Consider the following 24170-nt stretch of genomic DNA (forward strand, 5'->3'; position numbering starts at 1 on the left):
AAACCACAAGGCGAGAGTGTAGAAAAACCAAGCCAGCGCCGGCCTCGAGTGTCAGTAAAAACCCCTCGATAAAGAAATACTGTCGAATTGCGTGAAGAAAGTCGTGGAAATGAGCTCCTGGAAAGCCACCTCCGGGCTAGCCGAGGCCGCCTTCTCGACGCCCTACACACGCGGTTCAGAAAGATGGCGGGAGTCGGCTCTCAGGGTAGGACGCAGGCTGACGGGCCGCGTCCTCTTGGAGGTGTGACTGTCAAGGGATGGCGGAGGCCGGAGAGAGCCCGACTGTCGTCCACCTGGCGGCATCACTGGGCTGGATCCCATCCGGGTACGTTGGTGTAAAAAGGGCAAACAAGCCAGGCGCCGCCTTACTTGAGAGCCACACCTCGCACCTACGTATTCGTTCAGGGGTTTAACCTCTTGAGCGCTGGAGTGCCGGAGCCGTCCTCAGCCCCTCGGCCTGGCCAGCCCCGGGTGAAGTGGAAGAGGCCGAAGGCAGCAATCGAGGCGACGGCAATCACAGCTTTTGGCATTCGTTCTTCAGAACCCGGGTTTGGTCTCTGGGCGGTTGGTAGCAAGTGATTCTGGCTTCCAGTCCGGTTGAAAGAAGTGGATGTTGAATGCCCGGGCCCAGCTCTCAAAGACCCGCTTCTCCGTGATGAACCGGTGATGGCTCCCCTTCCGGCCCCGCTCGTGGGAGATGTACATCGTGCATTCGTCAGGCCCCGAAGGTTCGTAATAGTGATAAGGTACCGACGGGTGATTGGGGTCCCTGTGGGAAGGAGAAAACACCGAGAGTAAGAGGCTGAAGCCAGACAGCTTCCTGGGACGGGCGGGCAAAGGGTGTGCCCGTTAGGGAGCAGACCAGCTCGCGCAGTTTCCCCCCTCGTTAGACCAAGTGTTAGCAGCTGTCATATCAGACATTTAAGCAAGAAGCATGTGGAGGGATTCTGTGCCGGCAGCTCTCAGCAAGGAGAGATTCCAAGGGGATTGTTGGACATTGTGGCCGTCAGTGTACCACGAAACCCTACTCTACCAGTGGGGGAAGTCACCGATGCTGGCCCTTCTCTAGCGGCCAGGCGTGGCTCATGAAAACATCGGGAAGCACATTATGGAGGAAAGAGCAGAAGTGGAATATTCAGCCTGAAATGTGAGGATCTCGAGTCAGATCCCAAATGGAGCACATTTTGGATTTTTTAAATTTTTTTAGTTTTAGAAAAATTTCCCATGGTTCCATGATTCCTGTTTTTACTTTCCCTTCACCCCCTTCACCCCCCCCCCCAGCTAATGCGCATTTCCACTGGTTTTAACATGTGTCATCAATCAAGACTTATTTACATATTATTGATAGTTGCTCTGGTGTGGTAGTTTCGAGTCTACATCCCCAATCATGTCTGCCTCAACCCAAGTGTTTAAGCAGTTGTTTTTCTTCTGTGTTTCCACTCCTACAGTTCTTCCTCTGAATGTGGGCAGCGTCTTTTCCTTAAATCCCTCAGAATTGTCCTGGGTCATTGCATTGCTGCCAGTACAGACGTCCATTACATTCTATTTTACCACAGTGTATCGGTCTCTGTGTACAATGTTCTCCTGGTTCTGCTCCTTTCACTCTGCATCACTTCCTGGAGGGCTTTCCAGTTCACATGGAATTCCTCCAGTTTATTACTCCTTTGAGCACAATAGTATTCCATCACCAGCAGATACCACAATTTGTTCAGCCATTCCCCAATTGAAGGACATCCCCTCCTTTTCCAGTTTTTTGCCACCACAAAGAGCGCGGCTATAAATACTTTTGTACAAGTCTTTTTCCTTATGATCTCTTTGGGGTACAAACCCAACAATGGTAAGGCTGGATCAAAGGGCAGATATTCTTTTATAGCCCTTTGAGCATAGTTCTAAATTGCCAGCCAGAATGGTTGGATCAGTTCACAACTCCACCAGCAATGCATCAATGTCCCGATTTGGCCACATCCCCTCCAACATTCATTATTCTCCCCTTCTTTCATTTTAGCCAATCTGCTAGGTGTGAGGTGGTACCTCACAGTTGTTTTGATTTGCATTTCTCTAATTATTAGAGGTTAAAAGAGATAGGGAAGGTCATTACATCCTGATTAAAGTCAGTATAAACAATGAAGAAATATCAGTACTCAATATGTATGCACCAAACGGTATAGCTTCCAAATTTCCAAAGGAGAAGCTAGTGGAGCTCAAGGATGAAATAGATAGCAAAACCATACTAGTGGGGGACCTCAACCTTCCCCTATCAGATCTAGATAAATCAAACCAAAAAATAAATAAGAGATAAGAGAGGTGAATGAAACCCTAGAAAAATTAGAGTTAATAGATATATGGAGAAAAATAAAGATAGACAAAAAGGAATACACCTTCTTTTCAACAGCACATGGAATATTCACAAAGATAGACCATGTAATAGGGCATAGAAAAGTGGCAAACAAATGCAAAAAAGCAGAAATAATAAATGTAACCTTCTCAGATCATAATGCAATAAAAATAGTTATTAGTAAGAATACATGGAGAGGCAAACCAAAAACTAATTGGAAATTAAATAATATGATTCTCCAAAATAATTTAGTGAAAGAACAAATCATAGAAACAATGAATAATTTCATTGAAGACAATGACAATAATTAGACGTCTTACCCAAACCTATGGGATGGAGCCAAAGCAGTTCTAAGGGGAAAATTTATATCAACGAGTGCATATACTAACAAATTAGGAAGGGCAGAGGTTAATGAATTGGGCATGCAACTTAAAAAACTAGGAAATGAACAAATTAAAAATCCTCAGATGAAAACTAAATTAGAAATACTAAAAATCAAAGGAGAAATTAATAAAATCAAAAGTAAAAGAACTATTGAATTAATAAATAAGACTAGACGCTGGTATTTTGAAAAAAACAGATAAAATAGACAAAGTACTTGGTAAATCTAATAAAAAAAGGAAAGAAGAAAACCAAATTAACAGTATCAAAGAAGAAAAGGGAGACCTCACCTCCAATGAAGAGGAAATGAAAGCAATCATTAAAAACTATTTTGCCCAATTATATGGCAATGAATGTAGCAATCTAGGTGATGTGGATGAATATTTATAAAAATATAAATTGCCTAGATTAACAGTAGAAGAAATAGAATACTTAAATAATCCAATATCAGAAAAAGAAATCGAACAAGCCATTAAAGAACTCCCTAAGAGAAAATCACATTTTGGATTTTTGACCTTGGTCAAGACAATTAGCTATTAGAGCCTGACATTCTTCAGAAATGAGGGATGACTGGCACGTGGTAAGAAATCTGGGGTGACAAATCCAACATACTTGATAGACCACAGAGGAAGAATTACCGGAGGATCTAACCTAGAATCACCCAAGATGTGAGGGGAGGGTTAGGTTCTGACCTGAATTCTTGGAGGGAAATTTCACATCAATGTGCTCTCAGTTGCATTAAAGGGGGAGGAGTCAAGATGATGGCTTAGTAGCAGCAAAAGTTGAAACCTCTCTGACTCCTTCCAAACCAATCTTTAAAAAGAACTTCATAATGATAGGAGTCAAAAACCAGCATCAAGATGGAGTGAGAGGGCTCTCCCAGAGAACACAACATGAAAGATAGGCAGAGAGAGTTGATTCAGGACAAGGGGGAACTGGAAGCAAAACTACACATGGAGGAGTGTTGGCCAACCCTTCCCCCACCCCAACCACATCTGGTTCCTGGCCTGGGCATAGGCCAACGTTGGGACTCCAGGATGCAGGCTACATCAACAAAAGAGTACCTCGAACCCACCCCCTGAAGTCCCAGGTCCTGGCACCAGCCTACCAGAGAAGTCTGGAAGTCCATAGCTCTGGGCCCTTTCAAGCCTGCCTTGCTGAGGTAAAAGACCTAACCCATGGGCAAAAGAGCTCATGGTGCTGAACCCTGCAAGCCAGCAGCAGAGGAGACAGAATCAGCATTTTTCAGAATTCCCAGTCCACAGGAAAAAAAAGGATGGGAAAATGTGCAAACAGCAAAAGAAATTCCTAACCCTAAACAATTTCTATGACAACAAAGAGCAAAACACATAATCAATAGGGAATGGTGAGACCCAAGCAACCACATGCAAATCTTCAAAGGAAAAAAAATGGAAATTGGGCTCAAGTGCTGGAAGAACTCAAAAAATAATTCAAAAATCAAATAAGACAGGTTGAGGAAAAATAAGGAAAAGAAATGAAAGTAATGCAAAAGAAAATAACCGTTTAAAAGCAAATTTGGTCAACTGGAAAAAGAGACACAAAAATCCAATGAAGGAAAGAGTTCCATGAAAAGTAAAATGGACCAAATGGAAAAGAAAGATCAAAAGGTCATGGAAGAAATTCAGCCTTTAAAAATTAGAATTGGGCAAATAGAAGCTAATGACTTCATGAGACATCAAGAAACAATAAAATAAATCAAAAGAATTAAAAATATAAAATATAAAATATCTCATTATAAAAACAAACAACCTGGAAAATTGACCCAGGAGAGATCATTTAAGAATTCTTGGACTACCTGAAAGTCATGGTCATATACATTAGAATGTAATCCCCTTGAAATCAGGGACCATCTCTATTGTTCTCGCTCTGTCTCTAGTTTTTAGCCCTGATCCTGGCTCATGGGAGGCACTTAAAAGCTGGTCAACTGACTGACACACTCCAGCCAGGTAGTTCCTGAAAACATGGATGCAAGAGTTCTGCCTAGATTCTGCTGTACTTTCTTCCGGCCGACCCTGCCTTCTCTGTTGGGCTTGGATACTCTCACGAGAAGCATATTGGCATGGTGCAGAGCAGTCTGATGACACTCTCTCTTTCCTTTTTCTACTCTACTAATGGCTTACATTCATAGGGCGCTCACTATATACCAGGCACTACACTTTACAATGATAACTTCGTCTAATCCTCCCAGCAGCCTTGGTAAGTAGGTGCTATTATTATGCTCATTTTACTAAAGCAGAAACTGAGGCAAACAGAGGAGTATGAGATTGGATTTGAACTCGGGTTTTCCAAATTCCAAGCCAAGTGCTCTATCCGCTGTGCCATCCAGCTGCCCCTATCTTGTCCAGTCATATTATATTCTGAGGGCTGCTAGGGTGTGCATTGGATAGAGGGCTGGGCCTGAATGAAGTCAAGAAGACTCATCTTCATGAATTCAAATCCAGCCTCAGACACTTATTAGCTTTGTCTCCGTTTGCCTCAATTCCCGTTTGCTACAATTCCTGTAAATATGAGCTGGAGAGGAAACTGGCAAACCACTCCAGCATTCCTGTCAAGAAAACTCCAAATGAGGTCACCACGAGTCAGATGTGGCTGGAAAATGGCTAAACAACAACTAACTAACTTTTTCTAGCCTGCAGTGTTGAGTTACACCATGCCGGTCATTTCCGTCTCCATTTCTAACCAAGGAACTCGAATGAGCTTGGCGGCTTCCTCAGCCAGGTCATGATAACTCTTCTTTTTCTTTTTTTTTTTGAAGCCCTCACCTTCTGTCTTAGAATCAATACTGGGTATTGGCTCCAAGGCAGAAGAGTGCTAAGGTTTAGGCAACGGAAGTTGAGTGACTTGCCCAGGGTCACACAGCTGAGAAGTGTCTGAGGTTGGATTTGAACCCAGGACCTCCCGTCTCTGGGCCTGACTCTCCATCCACTGAGCCACCCAGCTGCCTGCTCCCCCCCCCCCCCATGATAACTCTTCTTGAAAATAACCCATGGATGGTTCTATCTGCCCTCTCAAGCCATTTAATTAGTGAACATCAAGGAAGTATTTATTAGACGCCTCAGCACCAAGCAGACAAATACAGGCCTTGCCCTTAAGGGCTTACATTGTAATGTTGCCTTAAAGGCAGACTTGGGAACAGTGACAGGAAGGTCCAGAGAGGCAGATGTAAGCCTAAAATGCTTACCGATGAGAGCGTCACCTCGTTCCAATGGCCGGGCTCTCCCTCATGGGGGGTTTCAAAGGCAAGGCTGGACGACACACACAATTCTGGCTCAGCCAATCCTTTTACGTGTGGCCGCAGCGCTTGGGGATCCCTCGTGGTCATAGGCAGGGCTATGCGACCTCTGGGGTCCTGATTCTGTGAGGGTTGGCAGCCCCTCCGTGTCTCCTAACGGTCCCCCTCTCTTCCTCTCATGCGACTTGGCTGCTGCCAGCCGCATTGTGCCACCCGTCCCTGCGCCGCCCCACAAGAGCACGAGCAGCAGAAAGACTCGGCACGTGGGAGGGGCCCAGAAACTCTCCGAGCCAGACCAGAGACTCTGAGTGCGCTTCTGTGGTCTCCCCGCAACCTCCCCAGCCTCCAGCCCAGAGCTGCTCACTTGGCTCAGGAGCGTCAACAATGCGCAGGCGGCTGTTAGAGGAGCCGCGGACAATTCCTGGGCCAAAGATGGGAGAGTTTCATCAAAAAGGGTGGCGGCTGCCTCGGACGGCAACAGACCTTGGACCGGCTTCTCCTTCTCGGCCGAGTTCCTGCCAGAAGATGCATCTTCATTCTATTGCCTTAGCCACATGCCGCCCTCATGAAAGGCGAACCAACAGCGTAGCAAATGTTCTCGAGAAAAGATGGAGCCCGGCAGCAGAGAAAGGTGGACGTCGAGGGGAGGCCCACCAGGCGGGGGGAGGCTGAACCAACTGGCATATGGCGGCGAGGGAATACGACTGCCCGGTGGGAAGCGACGAGCGGGCTAATGAACAAAATTGAGAAAGACGTTCATGAGATCACGGAGAGTGAAGCGAGCAGAACCCAGAGAACGTTCTCTACTGCAACGGACTTCAATTTGAAGCCTGACTCGTGAGTGGAGAAGGGACTGATGGAGAGAAACTCGCTAGACATACTTCCTATAGTTATCGTTGGTCACGGGGTGCCTCCTGGGGCGCGGGGAGGGGCGGAGATAGCTGGGAATAGATTCAGGCGTAACTTGTTCACATCAAAGTCAATAAAGTTTTATTGATTTAAACTAACTTTTATGGGTACGTTTTGTTTTTGAAGTCGCCCGCCGTTGCCATCGTGCCCTTTCCTCCTTTCCCGGAAAGCTATCCCTCAAGCAAAGAATAAAAAGGGGGGATTCGGTTTAACAAAACTCAGCAGAAATATTGACACACTCGGACAAAATGGACGCGCCCCAGACACAGCCCCCACTTTTGCTCTTACACCCCCTGAATTTCTTATTTGATCCCCCTCTCCACTCCCTTCTGTGGAATAGTTATTTATAAGGAATAACATCCCTTCTAAAAAGGAAAAGGAAGAGAATCAGTTCTACAAGATGAATGCAGATGCCGTCAAAGTCGGACACCTTTGGGAGTCTGCCTCATCCACGGTCTCCCGCCTCTGGGGACGAAAAAGGAGGCGAAAGTGTCTTCTCCTGGCAAAGCGCTTAGGGCTGCATTGGGTCATTCGATGCCATAGAATTCTGTTTGTTGTCAGTCGCCTCCGTTCGCATTATTGTGCTCATAGTTTTATTGTTTTCCTGCCTCTGCACCAGTTCATAAAAGTCTTCGGTGATTCTCTGAATTCCTTCCGGAGCAGCAAAGCTCCAACTGGACACCATTCGCTGAGGCCCAGGTGATGAGTTTTGATCTGATTTCCAGGTATTTGCTACTCTAGCAAGGCCAGCCAACATGTACCGAGTGCTGACCACCTATGTAGCGGGCTCTATGCTGGGCTTTAAGGACAAGAAGAACGGAAGCACAGCACACGCTCTAGCCTTGAGGAGCTTCCCGGGAAAGACGCACCAGGAGCATTAAGATCCTGAGAGACGACCCTGAAGGACCAAACAAACTTTAAGATGTCTCGAGCGCATCGTGGCCAAAGCAAACGTCCCCTCCTCCAGATTTCCCTGTCACTGTGAGGGCACCATCACCGCCCAGCTAGGCTTGCAGCCAAGGGGCCAACCTCACCTCCTCACTCTCTCACCCACCATATCCAATCCGTAGCCAAGGCGTGTTGATCTTACTTTGACAGCATCTCTCACATGAACCCTCTGCTCCAGTGCAGGCCTGTATTACCTCAGGGCTTTGAGGGCTCAGACCCTCTGGTACCACAGGCTCTTCCCACACCAGTCCAACCCTCAAGATCAGCTATCAAAAGGACTTTCCTAAAATGCGGAACTCCCATCCCCTACTCAGTAAACTCCAGTGGTTTCTTCTCACCTCCAGGATCCAACAGAAAATCCTCTGTTTGGCATTCAAAGCCCTTTATAGCCTGGTACCTCCTCCGCCCCGCCCCCATGATCTTTCCCGTCTTCTTACATCTTCTCCTTTCCCCCATCTCTATTGGTTATCTCCAATTTAGCCTCCACAGAGCTTCTTTGGACACCATCATTTGCATGTTGTCCCCCCATTAAGTGGTGAACTTCTTGAGTGCAGTGAGAGTCTTTTGTCGTTTGCACATAGTAGGCTTTTAAGAAATTCTAATTGACTGAATGACTTTAGTAGAAACTTGTCAGACAAATCCTACGTTGACTTCAATTTCACAAGTCATCCTGTTTGGGGTGCGAGCCGAAGTTGTGCTGCATTGGCACCCTGAAGAGGGAGGCTTTGACTCCCCCATGACTCGTGTTTTTAATTGGATCCATCAAAGTTTAGAACACATTGCTGGAAGGAGGCTGGTGACAGACACTTGATGTTTGTAAAAATAATGCGTGACTGACAGGGAGCAGATTGTCGAGAGGGTAACTGAGAACCAGCAGAAGGAAGCCAAAGCCGCCATGTCCTTCTCCGTGGAAATGATATCCTGCAAAACCGACCTCTGCGTTTATTTTTGAATGATGACAACGACCAAACTGACCCGTCGTGGCTTCCCATTTCTCGGGCTCCTGCCCATCCATGAACATCTTGCCCAACTCATGTCACCGTCCCCACAAAGTCTTCCCGAATCCATTCTCCAATCCATACAGCCATTAAAAAAGGCCTTTGGAATGATGAACTGGAGGAATTCCATGTGAACTGGAAAGGCCTCCAGGAACTGATGCAGAGTGAAAGGAGCAGAACCAGGAGAACATGGTACACAGAGATGGATACATTGTGGCACGATCGAATGTAACTGACTTTTCTACTAGCAGCAATGCAACGAGCCAGGACAATTCTGAGGGACTGATGGAAAAGATGCTGCCCACATTCAGAGGAAGAACTGCAGGAGTGGAAACACAGAAGAAAAACAACTGCTTGATCACATGGGTTGATGGGGATATGATTGGGGATGTAGCCTTGAAACGACAACTCTAGTCCAACTCTCAATAATATGGAATTGGGTCTTGATCAATGATGCATGTAAAACCCAGTGGAATTGCGTGTTTGCTACGGGGGCTTTGGGGGATTTCGGGGAAAGGGAAAGAACACGAAACATGTAACTAGGGGAAAATATTCAAAATAAAAATAAGTTCTAAAGATAGATTGAAATCAATAAAAGTAAAAGAGACCTTTGTCCTCTCGGGGCACTTAGCCATCGCCAAGGTATTTACGTGTCTCACTTTGGACTCTATTTATCGAGACTTGGGCCACGTCCTCTGCAGGACTGTGAGCATCATGCGGCCAGGGGGCGCATCTGTCCCGGTTGGGAATCTTCCCGCTGCCTGGCACAAGGATGTTTGGCAAGCAGAGTGGGCTCGCTCCTCTTCAGCGGAGGAGGGGCTACCCTGGTTGGCTCCGTCCCGGGGGTCACGACTGGCAGCCGTGGCTGGAGAGGCTAAAGCACATTTCCTAAGAATTAGAGTCGTCCAAATGAGCAGGCGCTGCCTCTGGAGGTTCTCGAGGCAGGACGACCAATCGCTGGGCTACATTAGAGAGGTTCTTGGTCAGGTAGACGTTGAACTGGATGGTCTTGGCCGTCACTTCCATCAAATGAGATGATTAAAAAGTGATTCTGTGAGAGCCACGGAAATAGCACGGCGCAATGGAAGGGGTACTGAACGTGGAGCCCCAGGACCCGAGTTCTAATCGTGGGGATGCCAGTGACTCCATGTGTGGCTGTGGGTGGGTCACTTCACTGTTGGCCTCGGTTTCCTTCTCTGCAAGATGAGGAGGTTGGCAGAGATGGCCCCGAGGATCCTTCCAGCTCTGAAGCCTGCATTGCGAATTGGAGGGGTTTGGAGCCATTTGCCAAGCTCTGGGCAGCTTCAGATCTTGGTAGTTCAGAGACGTTCTGGCACTTGACCGCCCAAAGGCTCCGGGGGCTCCCCCACCCCCACCTCCCTTTCCACAGACGTTTCGGGTTTCTAGACTGTGTCGATGAGCAGCATCGTTGCCTTGTCAAGGCCAGGAGAGACTCTGGGAGGAGAGAGAGGACGTGCGGAGCTCCTGGGGAAGATGGCAAGTCGTGCGGACAGGCTTTAGCCATCAGCCAACAGCAAGGAGGGCGGCAGAGGCACCGGGAGGGCACTTGTCAATCATCGGATTGCCGAGGCGTTTTGGACCTCCTCCGCCAGGCAGCCTTCAGGCCTTCTCGCTTTGTGGATGACCCAGAGAGGGCAGCGCTGGGCATGGCTGGGGAGACCTTCCAAGAGCCCCCCAGGCTGCTCCACACTCGCGAGCCGAAGGACAGCCAAGCTGCGGCTTCTCTGATTCTCCTTAGCATCTCCCTCCCGCCGGGGGACGGGATCGGCCAGAGCGTCCACCCCGGCAGCCATCCTGGAGGCAGCCGGCCAGAGTCTCCTGGCTAGTGAGCGACAGGACCTTCTCTAGGGTTCCCGCAGCTCTTGGCCGAAGCCCCCCTTCTCCGGGAAGCCTCCTCCTCGCCGAGATTCTGTCCCACTCCCCCCCCCCCCCAGCTTGTTCCTGCCATGCTGCATGGGAGCCTCAGGGCTTAGGCCAGGCTTCGCATAGTAGGTGCTTGACACGGCACTAGACCGGCTTAAAGCAATCCAGCACGCAATCAGTAAGAATTCAGTATTCAAACCTCTCACGGTGCGGGGGGTGGGGGGGTGGAGCATTTATTAAGCTCCTACTGTGTACCAGGCACTGAGCTAAACACTTCATCTCACTGGATCCTCACGACAATCATCAGGAGGTAGGTATAGTTCTTATCCCCGTTTCACAGTTGAGGAAACTGAGGCAAACCGAGGCGAGTGACTTCCCCAGGGTCACCTAGCTAGTGTCTGAGGTCTGATTTGAACTCAGATCTTCTGTGCTCTGTGCCACCAACTGCCTGAAGTACAGAGACAAAAATGAACTTATTTATGGAGTTTACATTTTATCAGGGGAGACGCGTGTGTGAGACCCACATATATGTAGGCACAAGACGCAACCAGAACAGAAACAACCAGGCACCTACGTGGAGACAAAGGCAAAAGGAGAAACCATTCCTGCCCTCGAGGAAGGGAAAGAACCCGTCCACACTCCAGAGAAAGGGAATTCTGTGCCCAAGACTGCATGGTCAGGAAGTAGCAGAGGTAGGACTGGAACTCGTATCCTTGGCCAAATCCCACGTTTCCTCAATAAAATTGTTTTGTTTTGGGGCATTCCCAGCCACTCACCCCTCACCAGACTCTGGACCAGTCCAAGAAGGGGTTCAAAAGGGAGCGGCAGAAAGATGTTGTTTGTTTCTCTTTCATCTGAGATTCTTTTATGGGGCCTGGAAGGCAAAGGGTTAAATTCCAGAGGAATGGAATAAGCAGAAAGGACCGCCCGCCCGGGGACCCAGGCTGCCGGGATGTGTCTGCACGGAGGCCTTTGTGTCCGGGTGTCCCCAGAAGGTGGCCGAGTGCTCTGCCCACGGCAGGCCCACCCTAAATGCTTCCATTTTCCTCATTGCCTGGAACCTGGACCCTGAGCCGTCTGGGAGATGCTTCCATTGGAATCCCAAAGCTGGCGCGGCCTCGTATGGAGTCCCCGAGAAGCGGGCGGCCAACCTTGGCTCGGAGCCCTCCTGCCCTCCCAAGGCAGCCCACTGGACTTCTGGAGTGACCGAATGGGGAGGAAGAATTAGTTGCATCCTCTCTTCCCCCAGGAAAGGCCTTCCAGGGCTGCCGGCCCTCCCTCGATGTGCCGTTCTCCGGGTTCATCTGGCGCAGTTCTTGCCACCCTTCTCCTGTGGCTCCCTTGCTGCCTCGTTCGGCTTGCTCTCCTGTATACCGACCGATGTCTTTCCAGAAACGTGGCATCTTGAACTCAGGACATGTGGCCTGACTGTGGCGGAGCCCAGTGGGAAGAGGGTGCCTTTTACTCCTGACGTTACCCCTCTTGTATCGGTGCATCAGCGATTAAAAAAGAAGTCCTGCTTCTCGTGGCCCCTAAAGCTGCGTTTCCACGAATGGCGGCCTGCCACGCCTCCCTCTTGGCAGCTGGGAAGCTGATTTCTTGGACCCAAGTGTGAGACTTGACATTGATGCTGCTCCCACTTCATCTTATGAGCTGCGGGCCAGCTCTCCAGCCTGCGGGGGTCTTGCTTTGCTTCTCTCTCTCTCTCTCTCTCTCCTGCTCTGTCTCTTCCTCTTTCTCCACATCTCTGCCTCTATTTTGGTCTCTCTCTCTCTGTCTGTCTCTCTGTCTCACTCTGTCTCTTCCTCTGTCTCTCCCTCCCTCTTTCAGTCTCTCTCTGTCTTCCTTCCCTGCTTCTTTGGCTTTGTCTCTCTTTCTCTCCGTCTCTGTCTTTCTCCTCCAAGTCTCGTTGAGGAAACCTCACATTCTTGGGGCTTGAGGCACTCAGAACACTTATGTGCAAACAGAAAGTTCATTGAAAAGAACTCCACCTTGGATGTCAGAAGACTTGGGTTCGAATCTTGCCTCTGTGTTGACTTCTCTCTCTCCACTGTCATGCAAGCATTTAGAGCTCATGGCCGCCGGGCCTCGGGCTCCCTGTCAGCCCAGTCCTAGCGCTCAGAACGAGCTCCCCCTCGTCTTCTTTGGGGATCCCCAGCCCGGAGCCCTGGCGCCCTCCCCTCCGGCTCCCATCGACCGGGTCTGTGGTCGTTGCTCTTCCCCCTTTCTCTGCCCCAACAGATGGGGAACCGCCGGAGGGCTGGCCGGGGCCTCCCCACTTTGGTCTTTGGGTCTCTGGAGCCCCCATCGGGGCTTCACGAGTGATGAATCGCTCGAGCCGCTGCTTGCAGCCACCTGGGGGACTCGGGCCTGTCCCCGAGCTCAGCTCCATGGGGTGAAGAGGCAGAACCAGGGGCAGAACCAGAGGCAGAACCAGGGGCAGAACCAGGGGCAGAACCAGGGGCAGAACCAGCGGCAGAACCAGAGGCAGAACCAGGGGCAGAAGCCAACGGCCCGGCAGCGCCCGAAGCAAAGCTCCAGATGGAAGAGAGAGCAGACGGAGGCCGATGCCCGGGCCGGGGCTGGCGGGGCCCCCGGGGGAGGATTCCTCGTGAAGGGGCACGTGTGGCCGCGGGCGCAGGGCCTGCTTCGTCACGTGTGACCCGATCGGGAATCCCACAAGAGAAGGGGCTCAGCCGGGCCACCCTCTGGCCCGAGATTCCCGCGGCTAGAAGGGACCCGGAGCGGTGGGCGACGAAGCTAACGACAAAGGAAGAGTGGCTGGATCGCGGCGTGGCCTGTATGTCACGGGTGTGGACAGGCTCTGGACTCTGTCATTGAGGACCCCTGCAGGACGCTGTGACATACAGAGTGCTGGAGGAAGGCCTGAGTTCGAGTCCAGACAGCTGACCCTGGACAAATTATTTCAACTCTCTCTGCCTCGGTTTCCTGATGTGTCTGAGGGATAAGGATTGGGAAGACCTGGGAGAGGCCTGGGAAAGGCCTGGGAGAGGCGAAGGCAAAGCAGGGGAGGCAGCATCGCCAGAACCCTGAGCACAATCGCCATCGCCATGGAAACGGTAGCACTAGGGAGAGGCCAGAAGCTCTGGTCACTGACGAGGGCAGCCTCCCTGCGTGGGGGACCGAGGAAAGCCTTCAGCTCGTTCCCCGGATGCTCTCCGAGGATTTAGGGGAAACCCCTCAGGGTAGAGGGCGGGAGAGCCCGGGCTCTGCACTGGCACAGGAGAGGCGGCCAGGCGGGCACTGGCACCCCGCGGCTGGCCCCCTGCAGCCTCTCTCCCAGTCGTCTTTGCAGCGGGCTCTGCGCCATCTGCCTCCCCAAAGGCCTGCAGGGCGCGCCTCGCACTCCCACCTCGGCAAGAGCTCCAGAGGCCGGCCTTTGTCCGGCCTCCTCCGGGCTGCCTTCCTGCTCCGGCGTCCTCTCCTGCCCGCAGGCTCGTCTCGCCTCCACGTGGCCGACCTTTTCTCGGATGACTCGTATTTCGGCCTCGGCACCGAGCTCCAGGCTGGCGTGCTCCGGCCCTCGCCTAGACCCGCAGAGGATGGGGCGCCCCACTGGAACGATGCGGAAGGTCCAAGCGCCAGCCGGCTGGAACCCTCGTCCAAGTCGGCGCCATCGCCACCAGCCGGCCCTCCATTGGAGCCGTGCGCCGAGGAGGGAGCTCCGCTCTGACCTCCCCCTTTCCCGCCTGGCCGAGCTCCCGGGGACGCCCCTGGCTTTGGCCCATCACCCCGCGAGGGCCCAGCGGACTCGGGGCTCCCTCTCGCCGCCACCCTCTTCCCCGTCTCACGAGGGACTGGGCTCGGGGCGGCTCTTCTCTCGCCCGGCCACCCTGCTTTCCGGCCCCCTTTGGGTGTCGTGGACTGTCACGTCCCGAGGGCAGGGCCAGCCCCCTTAGCTCCCCCCCAACCCCGGCCTAGCACACAGCAGGTGCTTAATCATTGCCCACCGGCAGGCCGATTGTTTCATTTCCCAGCAGAAGCAGCAACGAGGAGCCGAACCTGCCGAGCGAAATGGGCCCAACTCCGTGTTCGCCATCTGCTAGAGATGCCGACCGGGCACAGGGCAGGGACGAGGGGGAAGAGAACCAGCCGCCCGCCACAGTCCAGAGCCGTCACGCTTCCTGCACACACACATGCACTGCACAGAGGCACACACCAACACGCTTGCACACGCATCACGCAATGCTGAGGGTTGAACGTAAAAGAAAAGCTTCCTGAGCATGCTCCGTCAGAGCCCGTATTTCATGGCGTGCTCCGAGCCGTTCGGACAAGGGCGCCATCTGGGTGCAGCGGTCGTGCTCCGTGCGCCCGTCCCCCCTCCCTTGTCTTGGATCCGTGTCCAGCCTGATGGATGGACAGAAGGAACACAGACAACGTCGGCATTCAGCCCCTCCCTGTGCTGGGGCTGGTGGGGGGGGGGCTTCCCTATTGTCCTGGCGGCTTCCCGGACGCTCTCTGGCTCGTCCTTCCAGCAGGAGCGGCTCAGTGACCTCCACAACGCCTTGGAGCTGTCCTTCGCCTTGCAGAGGAGACGTGCATTCGGTTCCCTGACGCTGCTCGCGCTGAGCCTTCGTGCCACACATGAACAGCCTGGAACGGCGGGGAACAGAGGCCTGCAGACATGCTGGCACTCCTGGGATGGCCACGAAGCCGACTCTTGGGCAGATTTGAATGCGGCGCCCGTGACCAGGGCAAACGATTTACAGCAGAAGCCGCACTGGGAAGAGTCGCTCCGTCCCTTCCGTAGGAGAGCTGCCCCGGCACTGCCGAGTCCGCGCCAAGAGAAGGGCCTCCATCCCCAGGAGAGCTGCGCCTGGTCGGGGCTCTCCCTGCTGCCCACCTGTACGTCTCGGCAGTGTCTCTGGTGCTGTTTGCTGTCTGTGCCCAGGCAAAGGGCCCCGAGACCAGCCCAACACACCGATGAACTTCTCCTGACTAATGGGCGAAGGTCTGTAGTCGGAGGGCCTCGGGCCGGACCTCTGGTGCCCTCCCGACAAGCACCTGGCCAAGCAGTTCGCCCTGCTGGAGCTCGCCTCCGCTTCCCCCTTGGCAAAAGGAAGGCTTGCGAGAGCGGCCCCTGACTCTCTGGCCCCGGATCTTTGGCGGGTACCAGAAGACCCTGCCGGCTGGCTATGGCGAGCTGCCCTGAGCCCCCCAGAAGAGAAAGAACCGCTAAACAGAGTCGCCTCCCTCTGTGAGCCCGGCTGGAAGCGTGGGCAGCGTCTGGGCGCCGGAGCCTCCTCCCGTCTTTCCCGAGAGGCTGCAGGTGACCTTCCTCATGTTTCGGGGCCGGCCGTGACGCCCGGCTGCCCTCACTTCCTTGCTCGTGCCGGCTCCATTCTGTCTCCGTTCACGCGATTCTTCTGGTGATTCTCGGCATCCGCCGGTCATTTCTCAGCGATACTCTGCTGCCCGGATGCCCGACTGCCGCCATCCCTATTTCTCTGTCTTCCATTTTCTATTCTAACCCGGCAGTGCAAGAGGCGGCGCTGAAAGGGTCCTCTTTGGAGCCAGAAGACCCGGGTTCCCAAGCCGGCTCTGCTCCTTCCCGGCTGTGGCCCCCAGGTAGGTCCCTGAGAGGCCCCTCCGAGCCGCTGCTGACTTCTCTGTCAAGCGGGGAGAGCAGACTAGATCGCCGATGCCAGCTCCGAGTCGGAAGCCTCTCCCCAACCCCTTTGGACTCGCCAACGCACTCTTGAGGAAAGACCGCCTTTGGCAGCGGACGGGCCAGGCGGCTCTTAAACGGCCAGGGAGACGGTGAGCCTGGAGTCCTGCCTGAGAGGGAGACGCACGTGGCCTGGGCCTCGAGAGCTGGAGGCTCGGGCCTCGGACGCTCCTCCTGCCTGCGGTCCTCTTCAGCCATCTTTATAAAGCAGCGCGGATAAAGGGGTGGGATAAAGGGGTGGCCAGCACGCGGAGGAAGGCCCGGGAACCAGAGACTCCCAAGGGGGGAGGGCCTGGCGGCGTCCTGTGGGGCACCGTCCACACCCATGGTGCTTTGTGAGCTACGGGGGGAGAAAGACGGGCCCCAGCCCCATAGAGCCCCCTCGGAGCCTTGGAGGGAAAGAAGGAAGGGAGGAAGGAAGGGAGGAAGGAAGGAGGGGAAAAGGGAGGAGAAAGGAAAAAAGAGGGAAAGAAGGAAGGAAAGAAGCACCCATTAAATGCCTACTATGTGCCAGCCAGAGTGCCCCAAGTGCTTTGCACATCATTTGAGCCTCATTTGAGCCTCACAGACTCCTGCAAGGCAAGGAACGATTATGGCACCAATTTTACAAATGAGGAAACTGAGGATGAGAAAAGTTAAGGGACTTACTCAAGGTCCTCCAACCCCCTGGGGTTACCAGTTGCATGGCTTGAGGTAAGTCCTTTCAAGGAAGCCCCCAACGTGAGAGGCGAAGACGACCTCACCAGGCACTCTGTCCCCCCCCCCCCCGCCTTCCTCGACGGCCACCCTTCCCAGAAGCTCCCACTCAGGGGAGCGTCCGGATTGGACGGGAAGATCTCGGGGGAGGAAGGCCGTGTCGGGGGAGGCGCCGATTTCCGGGGGGGGGGGCGATCCGCTGCCCCACAACTTCCTCATTCGGGAGTCTGACTCCGGGGAAGGCGAGTCTGCTGCTCTCCTGCTCCGGGGCCATTCCAAGAGCTGAGGAGGCCGCGGGCCGCCCCCAAGGCTCCGCTTAGTGGCTGAACCTCCTCAGTTCTTCCAGCCGGTTCCCGGATGCTTCTCAGCTGGGTGGCTGGTTCTCCCCTTGCAAGCCCTCTCGGGCTCGCCCAGGGCTCCCCTAAAGGGCAGGCCCAGAAGGAATCGCCAGCCTGGACCTCCAGGCTCTAGAGGCCGGGCCTCGCCTCCTCCTCTGGCCCGAGGCTGCTGAGGCCTCTGCAGTGCACTCTTGGCTCCGGGCGCCTCCCGGCCGGCTCCCTTCTGTGGGGCTGCATTTCCTCATCTGGGAAATATGGGGGTGGAACTAGACAATTTCCCAGTCGCTTCCCTGCTCTGACTTGCCTGGCATGTGATTGGGCCCCTCTGGGGGATGGGCCGACGGGGGCCAGAATCTCTCCCCATCGGGGACACCCCAAGCTGCCCCAAACCAGCCAGACGGCTCAGATGAAATCCTTCCTTCGGGCTCCGGCGTCCGGGCAGAGACTGGTAAGAGGCTCGATTGATGTATCGCCTCACGGTTGGCCAAAGGCTTTACCTGCGTGATCTTGTTTAGAACCCCGGGAGGTCGGTGCTATTACTATCCCCATTTTCCAGATGGGCAAATGAGGCAGACAAAGGCCAAATGACCCGTCCAGGGTCAGCCAGCTAAACGGTGTCTGGGGCTGCCTTTGAACTTGAGTCTTCCCGACTCCAGGCCTGGTTCTCGGCCCACTGCACTGACGGGTTCCCTGGCAGCTGCTGCTTCCTCAGAAGGGAAAGGCCAGCCGGCCTCCAGGAGACTCTTTCAATGGAGCCCAATCTTTGGCCAAGAGGGGACGGAACCTGGAACCCTCGTGGGGGCTCTGGGCTCCCTCCGGCCCGAAGCAGTTAAAGTGCCGAGAACGAGGGCCTGGGAATGCGCCCGTCGCACTGGAAGAGCCGGGCCCAGCGTGGATAATTCTTTGGCTTCCGATGAGAGATTTGGGAATGTGCAGCGGCGCCAGGGCGGCATCTAATAGGCAGCCACCCGCCATCGCTCTGTGCGGGCCGGCCGCTAAGCGGATGGGCGGCCAACGGCCCGTCGGAGGCCAATTCGGAAAGGAGAAGCCACACGGGACCGATTCACGGAACGAACGAACGAATGCACGAATGCACGCACGAACGCACGCACGCTCCTCGTCTCCGGACCGGGGGCTCCGCGTGGCCCCGCCATCGTGCTCGGGCAACAGCTCGGCCCTCCGGGGGCCCCAGTGCGAGAGCCTCTCAGCACCCCCAGGAGGGAGGCAGCCGCCCCCTGCCCCAAGCCCTCATCACCCTCTCCTGGCTCTGCTCCTTCTCAGGAGGCCTGTGTGCCTCCCCTGGAAGGTGGGGGGAGCCTCGCCGTGTGTCTGTCTGAATGCAGATGCCAAGGCGATGGGCAGCGGGCAGATCAATGGGCTCATCACCAGGCAGAGGGTTACCATGGAAACTTGTGAAATCTAGACTGGTGAGGAGCTAAAGAAGCAGCGTCCTTCCCTCGGCTCCCCCGAGGGGTCTCTGGGCGAGTTTTCAGAAAACCCCAAGAAATCAGGCTGCACCCTTGGGGGGGGGCGGGGCCGAGGCGGCCCACTGAAGGAGATGGCTGGGATTCCAGGCCCATAAAAACTCGAATAAAGGCAAGGGGGCAGACGAGAGGGGCAGGGAGAGACAGAGGCAGAGACACAGAGAGACAGAGACAGAGACAGAGACAGAGACAGAGAGAGAGAGACAGAGAGAGAAAGAGAGACAGAGACANAGACAGAGAGAGAGACAGAGAGAGACAGAGAGAGACAGAGACAGAGAGAGAGCACGATGGCAGAGAGGAGCCGGGCAGGGAGCCAGGCTCTGCTGAGAAAACGGTCCCGAGTGTCCTGGTCCGAGGACTTGCCTGGATTCCCTCCAAGGAGAAGAAAAGGACGACGCTCCCTGCTGGCGGCCCATCCTGGCCTGCCTTCAGCCGATGAGGATTTGGGGACTCTGCGGCAGCCCCAACAAGGCCTTCCCCGTTTTCTGGCCCATAACTAAATGCTCTGCTGCCGCCAGCCGGGGCCTTGGGGGGGCTCATTGATGGCTTCCCGAAGTCCCGTTGGGGGATCAGGCTGGGGCCCCGAGTGCCCTACCTGCAGAAGTCGGGGGGCACCATGCCGTAGACATTTATTCGGTCGCAGAGCTCTAACGCGATCGTCATGGTGAACCAGCCGGTGCTGAGCCAAGTGTTGGAGATCCTCCTGAAAGGAAAAGACACGGAAGCTTCCAGGTTGGGGAAGGAGAGGAGAGACCCGAAAGCTGCGGCCGCCGCCCCCCCCCCCCAGTCGGCTCTTACTAGGACCTTCCCTGCGGCCGCCGCCGCCACCCTGAGATCTGACCAATGAGGCAACGAGGAGAAGGGAACCGACAGACCGGGAGCTCACTCCCGACAGCAGGCAGAGCCCGGCCAGCGCCCTGCCCGAGCGGGCCGGAAGGAGGCCGAGTCCCTCGTGTCTTCCCGGAGGGCCTTCCTGGGCGCGGGGCATCTGCTCGCAGTCCGCGTGTTGGCAATGAGGCGCGCACAGAGCGGTTCGGCTCCGCGTCTTCAGCACCTCGGACAGCGCCCGGCCCAGAGCCCAAGTGCTTCGGGCCTGAGAGGATCTGGAGGCAGATCCAGCCGCTCTAAGCCCCGCCCCCAATTCCCTCCCGACTTCGGGGGAGGGCGATGACACGGAGACTCTCTGCAGGCCAGACCCTTCGGACAGCCCGAGCCACACCAGAGCCCAGGCTTTGTGGGAGGAACCCGAGCCAGGGGTCAAAGGGCACGGCTGGCGCTCCCCAGGAAACGGGCCTCTTCCCCGCCCCTGGCGGGTCGCGCCTGAGCTGCCTTCCTAAAGGCTGGCCCCAGGGGCTGCTGGGAATCGGAAGGGAGGCGCCTGGAAGCAGTGCCCGAGAATGCTTTGGGGTTTGGGCTGGCCGCGGTGGAGCCCCTCCCAGGGAGCCGGCATCGTCCCGGAGGCGACTCTGCTGGGGACAAGCCCGGCCTTTGGCCTGAACAGCGGAGGGCCCAGCTCCGGGCCGTGGCTCCCTCCTTCATTTCGTTGGAGTCTCGGCTGCCCGGGCCGCCTCCTTAGCCAAAGGCCTCACCCCCAAGGTCAGCCCGCGGGGCTTCCCTGGTGGACAGGCGGCTGAAGGGCCGGGCCCAGGCGGCAGGGCCCGGCAGGGCAACAGAGAGAGGCCTGGGGGGGGGGGAGGGGCCGCTACAGTCAGGCTTCCCTGAAGGGCTGCCGGGAGGATCAGAGAGCAAACATCTAGAATGGTGAAGGGCCTTCGAAATAACCCGGGGCGGCCGTGCAGCTGAAGGGGGCCTTGGGGATCGTCCACTGTGGCCCTCCGAGAGAGGGCCTGGCGGGGAGCTGTCCAGTGGGTAAGAAGGGAGGCGGACACTGGAGAATCTCGGAGCCTTCCTGGAGGTGGGGGCGAGGGCCGGCCAAGTCTGTCTCTGCCGGTTCAACTGGGCTCGGGGTGTGGACGGTGCTGGAGAGGGAGATTCGGGGGATGGGAGCTCATTTAGGTGCCCTCCACCAGCCCCCCCACACCTTGGCTCACTAGGGAGGAGCGCCGATGGCCACGGCCCCCCCCCCCTGCCATTTCCCGGGCTGGGGCAAAGGGGAAGAGCCCGAAGGGACGGCAAAGGCCACAAGCCATCAGCCCTGGCTAAGCTCCTTTTCCACGGCTCAGTCCTATCTTTGCAGGCCGAGATGCTCCGGAGAGCCGCCGCCCTTCTGGGAGGACGGCAGGCCCGTCATTCGCAGGCTCCATGAGCCCGATTGGGCCGACGCTCCTCCCTGGCCTGCCTTCCTGAGCCCGAGGCCTTGCATGGGCTCAGGGACATTCCCCATGGCTGGCCCGGGCCGGCCGGCAGCAGGGTGACATCTAGCGAGCCTTCCTCGGAAGAAGCAGCTGAGACAGAACAAGAATTCAGGCCGCCGGGCTGGAGAGGAGCCGGCCGTGACCAAGTGCCGCAGCCGCCGGGCCGGCGACCTCCTGGGCCAGCTTTCCACGCTGAAGGGATTTCGTAGTTGCTGGGCTGGCCCAGGCGGACGCCCGCTCCCTGCCGGCACGGCCCACCTCGGTACCCGCGACGGGACGCCTGCCCGCTGCGTCGGATGGAATTGGAAGAGCTCGGCGGCGGCGGCGGCGGCGGCTCGCTGTGTGGCCTTCGCCAAGTCACCGCGTCCTCCCTGTGAGCTGGATGGGCTGCTCAGGAACAGGCGCCTCCTTCGCATCGCTGTGGGCTTCACCGAGGCCCCAAGGGTGGCTGCTGAGCGCCTTCCGGAAGCTCTTCCGCCCCACAGGCTGAGGCCGTCGCTGCCCTTCCAGGCCCTGAAAGAGGCTCCGCTCGCTTTTTCATCTTCGTTTCCACCAATCAGCCGAAAAGTAATTCTGAATGTGCGACTTTCCAGTGAAATCGGCAACCCCCACCTCTGTCTCTGTGTCTCTGTGTCTCTCTGGCATTAGAATCAGGAACTTGCAAGAATCCGCTCTTCCCTCCCCCACTTATGAGCTGTGTGATCTTGTGCAAGTCCTTTGCCTCGTCTGGGCCTGAATGCTCTCCTCTGCAAACTGGAGATCATAAAGCCTCTCGTTCCCACCTCAGAGAGTGGGTAGCCGAGATTTGAACTCAGTCCCCGGCATTCCCCATCCAGCACGTGTTTGGCCTCCTTAGCCTCAGAAGGGTGCCTAGATCTCCCTCTCCCCAACAGGGCTTCTGGCTTTGGTGGTCTCCAAGCCAGTGGCCATTGTGGCATCTCCTGCTCCCCGGTTTAGGGGGACAGCAGCAGGGGAGGAGGCAAAGCTAGGAGCGGTCTAAGGGTCCCCTCCACAGCCCCCCCCCCCACTCAGAGGTTTCCCACAGGAGCTCGCCAAAGAGAGGGCTCTTTAGGTCTGCCTTTGGCCTTCACAGTACTCAGAGCTTCATAAATTCTGCTCATCCATCGATTGGTTCTAGCCACTGACCTGCTTCTAAACAGCTCTAGGACGTGGCACAAAAGGTCCAGGAAGACCTGGTTTCAAGTCTCCCCTCCCCCTCAGCGTCTAGAAGGTATCTGTGGGAGCTTTGGGAGGTGGCGGGGGAGGAGTCGGGCTCCCCTCCATCTCTAAATGGATGAGTTCAGAGGACCTTCCAGCTCGGCCTTTCTGCGGCTCCGGGAAGCTGTGCTTCCACTGAGTCACAGGGTTGTCCTTCCTCTGAGCTGGGAGGGACCCAAGAGATGCTCTTGTCACAGAAGCCCAGCACGTCAGAGCCCATCCAGCTGAGACCCGGGGACTTCAGGACATGTGTCCGTCCGTCCGGCAGGCAGGCGTCCAGGATGCCCTCCCGCCCCGGGGCTCCCCTTACCTGTCTTTGCCAGTTTCCTGTTTGAAGAGGTCATCGAAGTGGAGCATCTTGTGCCTCGTGACCATGAAGACTTTGAGGCGAGGGAGGACCTGGTTCATGAGCTGGAGGTTGTTGTAGACCAGCCCTTTGCCATCCCTGCGCATGTAGCTGCTGGGCCCCCAGAAGATGAACACCGTGCCCTGGCTCATGTTCAGGAGCTCCTGGCGCTTGTGCAGAATCCTCTGGATGCTGGAATGGGCGATGACGCGCAGGCTGGTCCTGTTGCCCACATCGGGGCCGTAGCCGCGGGTGGGCGCGTCGTTCATGCGGATCACGCATTCCGTCTGGTCGATGCGCTCTCCCTGGCGGCTCCCTAGAAGGTGTCCCGAGCTTGTCACCAGGGCACAGTCTTTGCAGTGCATCTTCAGAGACTGGAAAGCATCAGAGAAATGGAAACGGTTAATAGGGACTCTTTCACTAATCCCTAGCAGAGGGGGAATGCCCAGTGTGGCCACCTCCCTCTGGACAGCGACTGAAGGAGCCAGCCTGGGGTTTCCATTCTGCAATCAACAACGACTAAGTGCTAGGGATGGGCTTCTAAGTGTTTAACAACCAGCCCTCTGGGAAAAAAATGTAAGCATTTTAATTGTAATCTGCATTACCGGCATCTTCTCCAAATACATTGAGCCCTTGGTGGGTAGCATTTGCCAGCTTCTGAGGCATAAATGCTCACCTGGAAGACTTGATGGTGGTCTCTGGTGAGCTGATTGGAGCTGCTTCCAACACCCCCACCCTTAAAAGTGCCTACTATGGGCAAGACACATAATCAGTAGATCATATACGCAGATAAAGACCAAGATATCCGGTGATTTCAGGAGGAGGAATTCACTGACAACTGGGGTCATCGTGGATGGCTACTATGGGAGGCCCAATCCTCGCCTGACTTTTAAAATCCAAGAACTACAGACTAGACAAAAGAGAGAATTCTTCTACTGTCAATTTCTGGATTGTTTATTCTCAGGCTCAAGTCTCTCAATTCTTAGCCTCAATTTCCTCATCTGTAAAATGGGGACAACAACCCCATCCTCACAGGGTGGCTATGAGGACTAATGAGATAGCTCAGGTAGAGAGATTTGCAGGCCTTCCTCTGTGGGTCTTTACTGGAACTTTATAAAGGGGCCCAGAGCGTAGAGCCAGCAACCATGAATTAAGGATGCAAAGAGGAAAACTGAGGCCTGTGGCTGGGAAGAGGGTCCACATAACTGGAGTTTCCCAGGGGATGAGCCAACGTCCTGCGAGGCTCCAGAGCCACTTGTGGGGGATGCCAAAGGAGATCCCTTTCCTGGCCTGAGCTGCCCAAGATGGCGCTGAGGCCCTGCGGCTTGGAAGGTCTCGCAGGCAGCGATTTCCCTCCATCTGCCGGCTGGTTCAAG

At 55.2% G+C, this 24170-nt stretch overlaps 1 protein-coding gene across 1 annotated transcript; it reads right to left on the reverse strand.

The window, feature by feature from the left end:
- Positions 1-537: 537 nt before the first annotated feature.
- On the reverse strand, positions 538-23405 carry ST6GALNAC5 (ST6 N-acetylgalactosaminide alpha-2,6-sialyltransferase 5). The gene is made up of 4 exons (XM_044673391.1): positions 23400-23405; positions 22759-23168; positions 19511-19618; positions 538-769 (listed from the first exon to the last, which is right to left on the reverse strand). The coding sequence occupies exons 1-4, from the start codon at positions 23403-23405 to the stop codon at positions 538-540; spliced, it is 756 nt and encodes a 251-aa protein (XP_044529326.1).
- Positions 23406-24170: the final 765 nt, after the last annotated feature.

Source organism: Gracilinanus agilis, chromosome 4, assembly GCF_016433145.1.
Source record: "Gracilinanus agilis isolate LMUSP501 chromosome 4, AgileGrace, whole genome shotgun sequence".
In the NCBI taxonomy this organism is placed as follows: Eukaryota; Metazoa; Chordata; class Mammalia; order Didelphimorphia; family Didelphidae; genus Gracilinanus; species Gracilinanus agilis.